Genomic DNA, 13643 nt, shown 5'->3' with positions numbered 1-13643 from the left:
ATGGTGTTTGCTACAAGGCAGGAACATGACTTAAAAAGCCTGGGTGTTATTGCCTGGAGAATGAAACTGAAGTTCTTTATAAGACATCCACACTCTTCAGAATTGTTATTGCCTTAAGATTAGAGGTGGGAGACTTACAAAAGATTGGGCTGGTCTGTTTGTTTTGAGATAACCATCCAATAGTTTGGATGCTTGTCAGCACCTTGTCAGAACAATCTGAACTTCTTTGGTCTGAAAAATGGCTTCACAGGGAGATTCGCCTGTATAAAAAAATCCCCCTTCCCCCCCCCCCAAAAAAAAACAAGTCATGCTGCAGGATTTGGCCCTTTAGCACTAGCATTTGGAAGTGCTGAACTCATTATTTAAACAATAGGTTACCAAAAATGATGTTTTACTGTGTAGAACTCCCTATTATGCTGGATTGTTGTATTACATGAATTGCTCATTTTTTTGCTCTGTGATGGAAAGCATAGTTATCTAAGCATAGCTGTTGTGTTAATTTACTCCAGCAGGATCAGAAAGTTTTCATGGTGGGCTCTTAGAACCACAAATGAACTCCTGTTTAATGATATGCTGTAACATGAAAGGACAAATCACAGATGATATTTGTAGTGCTGAATGAATGTGTAGACATATCTGTGCATGTTTGTATGTGACAAAATATTTATCTATATGTTTACACTGAAAAGTGTCACCAAATGCCAGGAGGGTGAGAGTAGATGAAGAGACGGAGAATTCAATGAGAGTTACATGGCAGCCTGCACCTGGGAAAGTTGTGAGCTATCGTGTAGTTTATCGACCTGTCAGTGGAGGAAGACAGGTGGTTGCAAAAGTACCAGCTACTTCCACAGCTACAGTGTTAAAACGACTTCAGCCTCTAACCAAATACAACATCTCTGTTATTCCAATGTATAAATCTGGGGAAGGAAAACACAGGCAAGGAGAAGGAACAACAGGTATGTATTACATATAATTAAATTAGAATAAATAGTAAAAAGCTTATGATTAAAGGTATTCATTGTAGGGAGTAGAAAAGCAATTGTACAGTAAGTAGACCGGGTGTTAGCTAATCCATTATCTACAAAATCTCCAAGAACAGAAATTAACAAAAAATTGCTACAGGATGGGCATGGAGTTGGGACTGCTGAAAATTTTACCTGTGCCATGGCCTGATCGTTGCCTCCTGCTATTTGAGATTGGGGTATACCACTTTTGTTAGAGCAGCAAACCTGTTCTGGTGGCTGGTCCTTAGAAGTCAATGGAAAATAAATGTTTCTGGCAGTTTTGTGAGAGAATATTGTTCCTTCAACAGACCACTTCTCAGTGGTTTGTTAGGACTTTGTAATTTGTCTTTGGTTCTCAGGTGTTCTTGAAGTGGCCTATGGGGAACTTATTCCTTGGCATTGTCCTCATGGGTCTTCTTCATATGGCTGATATAAATATAGAGCAATAACTACACATTGGCATTTAAATGGTTACGCCAAATAATTGCATCTGAAGTAGCAGAGTGAATTGAGGTGATGTCTCCTTAGTATTTGTGAATTGAGCATTGAGTTGTTATATGTTCCATGGCACTCTGGAGAATCTTTAATTTTCCATTTGTGTAGCAAGTATCTGTATCTGCCCTGGTTTGTGCGGATGTGGTGTATGATTGCCCATGAGCTTCGTGGGAGATTGAAGCCAGGAATCTTCTGCATCAGGTCTTTCACGAGGGATCTGGGGCAAAATCAGTCCTCGGTACTGCTAGTGAAGGCAGGGGGCTGGACTCGGTGACCTTTCAGGGTCCCTTCCAGTTCTAGGAGATAGGTTATCTCCATATATAATATAAAAATTAAAAAGTGCTTCCTTTTGCAATGCAATTATCTGGTGCTTTGCAGAGAAAATCAAATGGATTTGGATTTAATTGTGTTCTTCCATGGATGTAGGGCAATATCTGAAAGAGACAAATGTTACAACTTCTCTGCTTCAGTTGCTGCCAATGTGGCTCACTGGGGCACTAGAGTCACTGTGAGCACATTGTGCCACAACCTGCACTTTGGACCCATCTCATGCTGAGCTGGTGGTGCTCAAGGAGGATGAAATGTGTCCATTATTGGTGGAGATTGTGAACATTTTGGTTAGGAAAGGCAGCTTTCTGGCTATTAAGAAAGTGCTTATAAGGCTGTTACTTGACACTGACAGTCTGGTCAGCTATTGTCAAATGATTAGCTTGCAAGCCTTGGTTATGGTTATTGTGAAAATTGTGGTGAGATAATTCTTAGATACTCAGCTGCCTAAGATCTCCATGGCCTGTGATAATTGTGGTACAGGCAAGGCTATGACATAGAGACTGCACAGGCATTGTAGTAGATGATCTCCTCCTGGTGACTGAATATCTATCTGACCTACCTGTGAACTCAAGTGGGAGAAAACAGGTCTTCCCTTTCAGTTTTTAGATGGTTCTGCATAATAGCTCTTCTTCTTCAAGGACTGCCTTGTGGGATTCTGGACAGCTCTGTCTTGTCCCTCTTCTTCCACATGTGTATGAGGCTATTGGAAGAGTTAGGGAGGAAGCATGTGCTATAGTGCTTTCAAGATACTGATGACACTCAGCTTCATGTCTATTTTATTCTGTAACCAGACCAGCTGCCACCCAGATACCTCTACATGGCCTAGGATCATGCTACAGGCAGCCTGCCTCAGTTTCCCCTCTTAGATTGTTCACTTTAAGCTTTTTATTTGTCAGAAAATACCCCTGCTTGGGGACTGGGATTATTAATATCAAATAAGTGGTAAATAAAACTAAAAATCCCAATATAAAGTCCATTCATAAGTCCACACAACCCAAAGTTTCTCCTGCTCCTTCTCCCAGGTCTTTCTACCAGGGACCATTGCATTTCCTCCCCTGCTTGGTCAGAGTCTCTCCCTGCCTGGAGAGTTTTCCTCACTTTCTGCAGATCCTGCCACAGATTGCTGAGCTTTCCCCCCTCTTTATATTGGAATCACCTGATTCCTCTCAGGTGGGGCTCATCCTGTAATCAAAGTTGACTTAGCCCCAGGCTCTTCAGCTCAGGGGCAAGCCACCCTGTTACATATCTGATTAAGGTAGTTCTGTTGAGCACCTTACCCAGTGCTTGGTAAGGACTGAGACATGAACAGCTAGATAGCTGAGTCTCCAGCTGGATAAGGCTGGTGTCATTTGGCTAGGATGAGGAAGTAACTGGAAGATGTACAAAGTTATTCATGATCTATTAAGTGAGGGGGTATGCCCACCATTCGTTAGCTTCCTGCCTTACATGGTGATATCCCCAGCAAACCAAATGGCCTAAAAGACGGGTGCTCATGCCTGTGCTTTGCTTTTTGTTCAAGAACTATTACCATATATTGTCAGCAGTTATAAGTTATCACACAGTTCCTTTTAAGCAAGCACATTTATTCTTAAAGTAAAAGCATTTCAGAGAAAATGTATTAAAACAATACAAGAACATACATACATTCTAAAAAGCTTACCAGAGGTCAATCCTGATTCCAAACTAGAATGCTGATAGGTGTCAGTCCTTCAAAACCCACAACTAGGTGTTTCCTGTGGTCACAAGTTCATCCTCTTAGATCCTGAACCAGAATGAAGGCTCGGCAGAGCAGCCATTTTTTTATACAGCTTGGGCCTTGATCTTGGTCTTTGGGAACAAGTAATCAGCAGAAAATTACCTTCTCCTCAGGGTGTAGCTTCAGACAGCTGGATTATTGTAAAACTGGAATTGGGGAATACTCATGAACAAATTGGAGAAAGTCCAGAGAAGAGCAACAAAAATGATTAAAGAGCTAGAAAACATGACCTAGGACCTTTACCCCATCTCTCCCTCGAGAGATTACATAGAATCCTGGCCCACAATAATATGTAAACTTAATACAATAAGGTCTTTCATGGACTGTGCAAGAAATTGCCATGTCTATCAACCACTTGTTTGCTAAGCAGTGTCTCTCACCAGGAGCACATGACACCAGTGCGCTCTGATCTGAACCGGCTGCCTATCAGTTTCAAAATAAAGAGTAAAGTTTGACATGTCAATCTCTAAATGGCTTGAGACCTGCCACACTGCCTTCTGAGCACAAAAGGAGGGAACTGCTGGCAGGGCATTTTTTATGAAGGACTTCAACTTTGGAATTTATTTCCCTCCTTGGTGTGAAATAGCCTGAATCTTTTGAACTTCAGGACATGCTGCAAGGCCTGTCTCTTTACCCCTAAGGAGGAAGAGGCTGAGAAGGTCTGGTAGTATTTGTGGGTGAGGACGGTTGGGCTTTTTTTAATGTCTGGTTGGTAATTTTCTTATTTTCTGGTTCTGGGTTGAAAGCAAGCATCTGGTCTTGCCTCTCATGGCTTGGTACTAGTGATTATGTCAAGCAAATCCAGTACGAGCCTGGAATAGGTGCTTTTAAAATATTGTTTTAAATTGAAAAATACACAAACAATTAATAACCGATGTCAGTTGTACATGAATTTTTTGCAGTAGTATTTACTAATATTTTTCATATACATAAATGATCTAAATTATGGCTTTTTCCCCTTTGCTCCTGGCAGCCTCTCCGTATAAACCACCCAGAAACCTGAAAACTTCTGATTCCACTATGTCAAGTTTCAGAGTAACTTGGGAGCCAGCCCCTGGGGAAGTGAGAGGTTACAAAATAACTTTCCATCCGACAGGAGAAGATAGACTTGGAGAACTAATTGTTGGGCCATATGACAATACAGTTGTATTGGAGGAGCTTAGGTATGGCTAATAATTCTTTTTAATTTTGTGTTAATAGTTTAATTAATAGAAATAAAATGGCTCAGGTTATGAATAGCTTTACCATCCCTTCTTTACAGCAATATGTTTATGAAAAAAGTATGTGTTTTTTCACAAAGATACCCCTTTTTCCTTAGTTTTAATGCTATTGTAGGTAAAGGCTGCACTAGGGCCACGATGATACAGAGGCTGGTAGGTAGGATAGAATCAAGCATAAGTAAGAAAAACCTTTAAGGGCCAGGAGCTTCCAGGGAATTGTTATTCAACCCCAGAAAGGCATCTGCAAGCATGGATTCCAATGTTCTGTTTGTGATCTCACTGGGGCATGTGAGAGAGCAAGATGGCATGCTTGATACTAGAAGCAAAGGAGAAGATTGAGTTGTCCAAACTTTTTTCTATAGAATTTTGAAGCTAAAACTGTAGCAGTCTAGTTCAGTTCTGGATAGAACTCTATGTTCATTATGGGGAAGACCCAGAGATTTAAAGATGCAATTCTGAGCATGTCATACTCCTCCATGAGCACTGGGAATTGCACAGGAGCATCAGGAATTGTATGTGTGTCAGCTGGGCATGCTCGGAGTGGCACCATTAAAAATCTGACCTCAGATGAACAAACTATGGTATACAGTTACAGATCTGGAACCAGATACTCAGCTGGTATGAAGCGGGAGAGCTCCTTTGACTTCAATGGAATTACACCGCATTATATCAGTTGAGGCACAGGACTCGGGGCTTTACATTTCTGGACCTTCTCCTCTATAGAAAAAAACCGAGTAGCTATCTTTAATGTAACAAAGGGCCAGATCATCAATTCCTTAGTTCTTCACTCAGATACTTCCTTAAGGAAAACTCTCACTGAAGTTAAGAGGTATGTAAGCAAACACAGATATATGGATTTAGAATATGTACTATACCATATAACATAATATAGTAATAGTCAGCATAGAAACTATGATTATGCTTTATATGTGAGAAAAAGCAATCAAATCCACGTTAAAAGATCTAATATATTTATTGGTGAAACCTCAGCATTTAGTTGATCAAATTGATTTGACATATCCATGTATTTTTTTACTATTGTAGGGCAGGCACTACCTATAAGGTAAATGTTTTTGGAATGTTTGAAGGAGGGGAGAGTGCACCACTGGTTGGCCAAGAAATGACCACCCTTTCAGATGACACTGTGATGCCATTCTTAGCCAGAGGTAAACTTGATCACACTGTGGCAAATGGAATATCTGTCTTTCGTTTTCTAATGTTTCAGATAGGTTTAGCATTTCCCTGTCACTTTTATCATAAGATACTGCAATACATTTAACTAACAAACATTTATTTACAGGGTTTGATGAATAGTAAAACCTGCATCCTCAAGTATGCCTACGTTCATGAGTACAGTTCTCTTCCACTTTTATTAAAGGATCACTACTGTTAAGCAGTGCTGATTAGTTGAGACCAAGTTCACTGTATTTAGAAGCTATACATGCCTAACTTCTCGCATACAGGGCCAAATGCTTGATCAGAGAATGCTGCCCTCATAAGTGAGTTATGCACACAGGGTGAAATATACCTCTGCACAGAGAGCCAGAACAAGGCCTATCCACCACTTAGCATCCTTAAAATAGGTCATACGTGGGCATAGGCCTTTTGTTTGCTGACTGCAAAGGGATGAATTTCACCTGTGAGATATTGTGCACAGGACTGAGGAACAATACATGTAATGGTCAAGGCAGCTACTCTCCCTGTGTGCGGTGTTGGGCCTGTGTATCTGGATTGACTCATATTTCCCACCATTGCCCCATACCCCCACAGTCATGGGTGCTGCTGCACCTCCTGGCTTGAAGTGGTTTCCATCATATACAGGGTTTATGGTTTGGTTCAATGGCTCCCAGCACCCCCACTATACAAATTTTTCCAGCCACCCTGCCTGGAGTTGAGCTCCAGTTGGTGTAAGGACTGACAAACATGTTTGCGAGGGACCTCTGCTTCCCTTTACCCTACTGTGCTTGTGCGAACCATGGCATTTCTTCTCCATTTCAGGCCTGGCGTGCCCTGCAGAGAGGGACAGAGGGTTTGGCCCTGAGTATCTACTGTAGAAGTCTATCCTAACCCCTGCCAAAGGTCTCTCAGAAATTAATTTGATAAAAACGTACTTTTGGCTGCCAAACATGATATTCAGGCAAACATAAATTCTTTTTTTCTTAGCCTTTTAAAAGATACTCTTTTTTATTCAATGCCCTCTTTGAGCACCATGTTATGGAAAAATAATACTAGTTTATATAACATTTTTCAACAGCAGTTAGAAAATGCTGATGATGTGCTTCAGTAAGTAGATTTTATACTATTTTTGGATTGCCAAAAATTGAAGTACACAGCTCCCTTTTTTTGCAGCAGGTAGGCAGAAAATTACAAGTGTTATTTAGCAGTAGTTGCTGGATTTGAAGAGGTATTTACCTAGGTGGAACTAGAAAAATGGTATGCCTGAAATATAGTGCTTAAGAGAATTTATTGACCTTAGCTAGAAACTCTAGCTAATACTAGAGGGTAAAATTGAGAAAAGTGGCATAGCAGCATGCTACCAGTGAAATGGGAGAGAAACTAGTAATTCTGGCAGAAAAATAATTGCACCAGGCATATTTATTATATTTATGTTACTGCAGCTACCATTCCTTCCTACAATGTCATATACAGTAAGCTAAACTGTTTTAGTAATGCATGGACTAAAATCCTGGTTACTGTGAAAAATGAAGTTTGTAACTGGGAAAGTAAATTCTGTATGCAGTGGTACCCTATATATTTATTAAAATAACAAAAATTAATAAAGATATAGTGCCTTTGCTAGAACTTTCAGATGTGGGATTATGGGATTTGGAAGAAAAGTAAAAGCCAAAATAATTTAATTGGTTAAAGGTACGTGAAGCTTCGTTGGTGAACATATGCATGCACAGTTTTGATCTAACAAGATTTTACTTAAACTCTACTCCACAAACTATTTGTATTGTCCTGATTAAAGACTAGATCTATATTTTCTATGCAGAAGAGGATCATGATTTTAAACCCTCAGGTACATCGAGTAGTTAGGAGTCTACAGTATTGGATCAATTATGTGGAACATAGATGAAATCACAATGTCTTTCAACTGTGATGAGTTTGGCCGATTTTTCTCAATGGGATTTCTTCCATATAAAGACCAGAAGCTATGATGGCAAGAAGCCAGAAAATTTGCAGCTGGTAACTCAATCTCCCGGAAAAGAGAGAGAACAAGTGTTCTTTTTTTCAAATGACTGATAATAAGATCATTTAAATACTTGTATCTTTCTGCTTTGTATAAACGTTCTGTGATTTCTAATATGATGAAACTGAAATTTTTCATATTTTTATTCCATAGTTTGTAAACTGAGGGTATCTGAGATAACTTTCTTCCTTTTCAAAACATTGCAGCTTTGTATAAATGTTTGTTTTTGTCATTTCTGTAACTCTTGACTTGTGTATTTGTTTGCATATCTTCTTCTAAATTATGTTCTCTCTTTCTTGTTTTACATGTGCAAACTTCTGCACCATCTATATTAATTTATTTTATTTCTCTACAAGTTGCGTGATGTTGCTTACTTGATTATGTTAATGATATATACTAATTATTCCAGTGTATAATTGAAAACAGGACATTAGTTTAGCTCCTGATTCTAGACTAAAATAATGTAAATCTGGATCATTTGAAAATGCTCACATATTTTAATTTTATGTTTAGTTTGTTCAAAATATAGGGCAATCCCACTGCCAGATTAGTTATTAGCTTAAACTTCTGTTCCCTGAGGAATCTGAAAAAAATTTATTTTCCATTAATAAAGATCAAGCTAGGTAAAAGCTATCATAGTAGGGAAAAGCATGTTCATTAATTCTGACATGTTAGAAGAAGTCCTTCTGGGAGGGATGTGTGTATGATGAAATTAATAAATCTTGTACCAGTGAAATAATTCATGAATAGTGGATCAGTAGCTGATATTGACAGGCCACAGAGCATCAGTGGATAATGCTAGAAGTACTTCAGTCAGTAAGTCAATTCAATGTATATTATGTAGTGTAGAAGAGGGCAGAAGAAAATAAAGTACCTGGATTAATATGGATAAAGCATTTTTTTTCTGGTTGGTGTGGCAGGCGTGGAGTGTATTACCAGAGCAGAAGCTGATATTGTGCTGCTGGTGGATGGCTCATGGAGTATCGGGAGACCAAATTTTAAAACAGTCAGGAACTTCATTGCTCGTATTGTTGAAGTCTTTGATATTGGTCCTGATAAAGTGCAGATTGGTAAGTCTTGCAGGTATAAAAGGGGTCTGGGCACATAACTGTTCCATAACTGTGTAGTAACCGAGTGATAATGGCTTTTTCAGCTCTTGCTCAGTACAGTGGAGATCCCAGAACAGAATGGCACCTAAATACTTACGGTTCCAAACAGAGTTTACTAGATGCTGTGGCTAACTTACCATACAAAGGAGGCAATACTCTAACTGGTATGTTACATTCCCTTAGTTTTCCTTAAGCTATACTTAAAAATGTTCCATTAATTGCCATAAATTATCTGGTCAGTATTATCAATTAGCTCAGCACTGTGCATCATAAAAAAATGCCCTGCCCAAAGGTGTTTCCAGTCTAGTTTTGACATGACTAAAACTGTTCAGACATATTATAATACGAAAGGTGATGGCATAAGCTTGAGGTGTTGGGGAAATCTTGATGAGGTTATCATTCAAAGGCAAGGGTTCTCAGTAGAGTGTGTTTTAAGGAGGGATTTGATGGAGGAGAGTTTGGGTGGATAAGGAAATAATTTGGCCTATGAAAAGAGAGGAAGGCAATTTAATGCACAAGGGGCAGCATGAAAACAAGTCTGGAGATAAAAAAGGGGTAGTGTGGTGGGGATTTTGGCAGGAGGGAAGGCTATCACTTGCTGGAAGATTCTCTGCACCTTGAAGTCTTTAAACCATGATTTGAGGACTTCATTGGCTCAGACACAGGTTTGATACAGGAGTGGGTGGGTGAGATTCTGTGGCCTGCGTTGTGCAGGAGGTCAGACTAGATGATCATAATGGTCCCTTCTGACCTTGAAGTTTATGATTCTATCATAAAAGGGAGAGGAGGAAGAATGGGGAGCAGAGATGTTGGCAAGGGCAGAGGTGATGCAGGACCTGGTAGAGGAGGATGAGAAGCTTGAATTTGATGTGGAAGATGATGGGATGTAAAGGGGGGATGTAAAGGATATAAAGAGGGGAGTGATGTGGTCAGTGATGGCTATGGTGAAATATATTTGTTTGCCAGTAAGGTATATTTGTAATAGTGTACAGTGCTCACAAGTTGCCTCTTTATGTCACATTAGGAATGGCTTTGAGTTTCATCCTAAAAGACAATTTCAAACCAGAAGTTGGATTGAGGCCTAAAGCTCGCAAAATCGGTGTCCTCATCACTGATGGCAAATCACAAGATGATATAGTGGCTCCTTCAAGGAGACTCAGGGATGAGGGAGTGGAACTTTATGCGATTGGTAAGTACTGTATGAAGAGAAATTGAATGTAGAGATATGTTTTAAAACATAATAGATCAATAGTAATGCACTTGAATCCATGGAATGCTATAGAAATGATGTGTTTCGGTGTGGGGGGTTTAGCTGTATTACACTTGATTTAAGTCTTGTTTATGTGTCGTGTATTTAAGGTATTAAAAATGCGGATGAAAATGAGTTGAAGCAGATTGCAACAGATCCAGATGATACCCATGTTTTCAACGTTGCTGATTTCTCCTTCCTCACTAATATTGTTGATGACTTAACGATTAATCTATGTAATAGTGTAAAAGGCCCAGGTACGTCTTCTTTTTCAATCAAATTCATCCTTTCCCAGTTTATGTGCTTTAATATCTTGACCTGAAAATTCATTTCCATTGCTGCCTGGAAACTGTCAAATCAATCTGCTTTTTCAGCTACCGACCTAAAGAAGCTGTGCAGGCTACCTGGGATAACAACTGTGTTTTGCCTCCACCAGCATTATGTGGCTATCTAAGCCTGCCTTCTTCCCAGGGTCATGCACGTGGAAAAGATGTTGTTTGATGTGTGTCCCCTTACATGGGGGGTCAGGGGAAAGGTTCTTCACTGGCCGACTGACAGCTACGCAACCCGGGAAAAGTTTTAACAGGACTGCACTGCTGAAATGTGAAATCTGGCTGGCTTACAGCTCAGAAGCAGACCTTAGCGTGGAAAAAGAGCCCCTCAAGATGAGGGTTCTCCCTATCAAATGTTAGTGTTCAGGGTGGGGTAGGAAAGAGAAGGAATTTGCATAGGTCTGTTAGGAAGGATACTGCCCACAGAGCCACATAATGACATAGTGCTGGGCTATCATTGTCATTGCTGTTGTAAGGGCTCCCCCGGTGATGTGAGGCTTCATTTCAGAAATACTACCAAAGAACCAGTAAATACCAGTAAATATTTTTTTCAAAGCAGTTGAACTTGTGTATTATTCTGAGTTCCATTCCCATCGTTGGCGAGCTTCCTCATTAATGAGCATCTCCCTTTATTTGTTTCAATGCTGTAGGTGGTTTGTCATCTCCCTCCAACCTGGTGACATCTGAGGTGACACCTCGTTCTTTCAGAGTGACGTGGACTGCACCTGTTGAGAGCGTGGACAGATACAGGGTTGAATACTACCCTGTTTCTGGAGGCCCACCTCAGCAGGTTAGTGCCTGGAGTCTCTGTTCCGATCTTATCTGTATGAACCGCAGACTCTTGCATATTGAAGTTTCTCTCATCTAGATTCTGCCAAGACAGCATGGTACCAATTTAAGGTTTGTGTTAATCTGAAAGAATACTGATTATGTGTGGAGTGGTGTGAGGTGGGAAAGGACGTCTGTCTCAAAGAGCATGGAGGCATCTTACAAAAGGGATATATTCCTGGCCACAAATAGCACGTTACATTCTTTTTGCTTTGTGTTTCAAAAACCTAACAGAAGTGAGGTTCATACTACAGATGACCTTTGATATTTTAAAATTATAAAACCAGGAGTTTAATATACCTCGGAAATGTCTATGTTTCCTAGTAATGCCCATTGGTTCAAATGTCCACAGTCATATGTTCCTTTAATCAAGTCCATTCATGAAATCTCTCTGACCATATCAGCAACTAGAAATAGTAGTCCTTTAGTCCCCCTTGTTCTGGGTCATGGTTAAAAGCAAGAGGGATGGTGGGCTCTACAGGTTGTGAGAGAGTATTTAGGTTAAGGTCAAAGTTAGGGTCAAGACTGTTAAATCCATACTCAGATCTGACTCAGCCTAAACTAGCACTTTCTTCCAGATTTGTCCTTTGGTTACGGCAGGTGGCAGCCATTCTGGCACATGTTGACTTTATACCTTGCTTATCCAGTGGCATTTTATTTTGAAGACTTTCTGCTTGTTTTTGGTTGATCCTTGTTACTAATATCACTGCATACAGTACATGTGCTATACAAGTCTCAATTTTCCATGGTGCCATACTGTCTACATTCTATTTCCAAAACAAGGAGGAAGAATTTGAACTACATTTCCAAGCATGTTCCCCATTCAACCAAATAATGTGTAGCACAGGAGTTCTCAAACTGGGGGTTGGGACCCCTCAGAGGATTGTGAGGTTATTACATTGGGGGTCACAACTTGTCAGCCTCCACCCCAAACCCCGCTTTGCCTCCAGCATTTATAATGGTGCTAAATATGTTAAAAGGTGTTTTTAATGTACTCAGAGGCTTGCTGTCTAAAAGGGGTCACCAGTACAAAAGTTTGAGAACCACTGGGTAGCATAAATACCACCTGTGATAGCAGAGAGTCATTTTAATCTGTTGTACATTGTTATACGTGTGTATCCCTATTGAAAACATATGTCTGCCTAAATCCCTACAACTTGTTTTTTCATACATAATGGAGGCAGAATACTGAAAAACTAAACATGCAGAAGACTAAGGGATGGATTTATTTATAGTGTAATTCCACTGATGCAAGAGTAATATGCAGCAAAACTGAAGATGCCTTTGGTAAATGAAATTAACATTGCTTTTATTTTTGTGTAGTTTTATGTAAATCGAGTGGAAACTACTACAGTTCTGAAGAACCTGAAACCTGAAACAGAATATGTTGTTAAAGTGTTCTCTGTGGTAGAAGATGAAAGCAGTGAACCTCTAAGTGGCACAGAAACAACTTGTAAGTTAAAATTCCAGTATGATCAATGTGTTTAACAACTGGTGTGACATCCATGATAGTCCCTCAGTAGAACACTTATTACTGCAATACGTCTTGACAACATAAAATGGTAGTTTGGTCCTTTGAGCCCATATAACCATGCCTGGAAAGTTGTGGCCATAAGAGACAGCAGCAGGGTGGAAATTGTCTGCCCTGGCTCTGGCTTCCTTCCAAACTCGTAAAGACACTGCTTTACTAGTCCTCTTGGGCCAGAGCCCTGGAGAAACATTCCAGAAAATAACTTATAACCTCAGGGAATATGGTCCAGAAGTTGTCAAATACACACCTTCATTCAACCTGTGCAACCTCCATATTACACAGATCATTCTTGCTCCAGGCAGCCGAAACGTTGTCTCAAATTGACTCTGATTTTGCAACATTAATGTGTGCCTGGTTCAGAGCAATTACATCAATTTTATGCTTACGGGCATAGATTGTCTCATGTTTCCATTATCAGCTGTTCAAATGATTGATAATATGTATGTTGTTACTGAGTGCAAGATAAAGTGGCATCCTGAGCCTGTCAAAATGTTGATCATTAGCAATTCCCTTCTGTCATACGTGATTGCTCTACGTTAGGCAGGTCATAAATTCAAAATTAATTTATTCACATTAGTGCTTTAAAATTTGAGGTG

The 13643-nt window shown here is 39.9% G+C and overlaps 1 protein-coding gene across 7 annotated transcripts in view; it reads left to right on the top strand.

Moving 5' to 3' along the window:
- COL12A1 (collagen type XII alpha 1 chain) overlaps positions 1–13643 on the top strand; it is a 144924-nt gene that overhangs the window by 49321 nt on the left and 81960 nt on the right. For 6 of the 7 annotated variants that reach the window (XM_030555772.1, XM_030555776.1, XM_030555771.1 and 3 more), the window contains 9 exons: positions 690–956; positions 4559–4748; positions 5850–5971; positions 8919–9068; positions 9152–9271; positions 10132–10296; positions 10467–10613; positions 11339–11478; positions 12840–12969. In XM_030555772.1, the coding sequence (XP_030411632.1) occupies positions 690–956; positions 4559–4748; positions 5850–5971; positions 8919–9068; positions 9152–9271; positions 10132–10296; positions 10467–10613; positions 11339–11478; positions 12840–12969 (1431 nt within the window). The remainder of the gene's footprint in view (positions 1–689; positions 957–4558; positions 4749–5849; positions 5972–8918; positions 9069–9151; positions 9272–10131; positions 10297–10466; positions 10614–11338; positions 11479–12839; positions 12970–13643) is intronic. The other variant, XM_030555777.1, reaches the window with a different exon arrangement.

The sequence above is a fragment of the Gopherus evgoodei genome, chromosome 3 (assembly GCF_007399415.2).
Source record: "Gopherus evgoodei ecotype Sinaloan lineage chromosome 3, rGopEvg1_v1.p, whole genome shotgun sequence".
Classification (NCBI taxonomy): Eukaryota; Metazoa; Chordata; order Testudines; family Testudinidae; genus Gopherus; species Gopherus evgoodei.
Note: the sequence above shows the minus strand (reverse complement) of the source record. Positions and strands in the feature narration are given on the sequence as shown.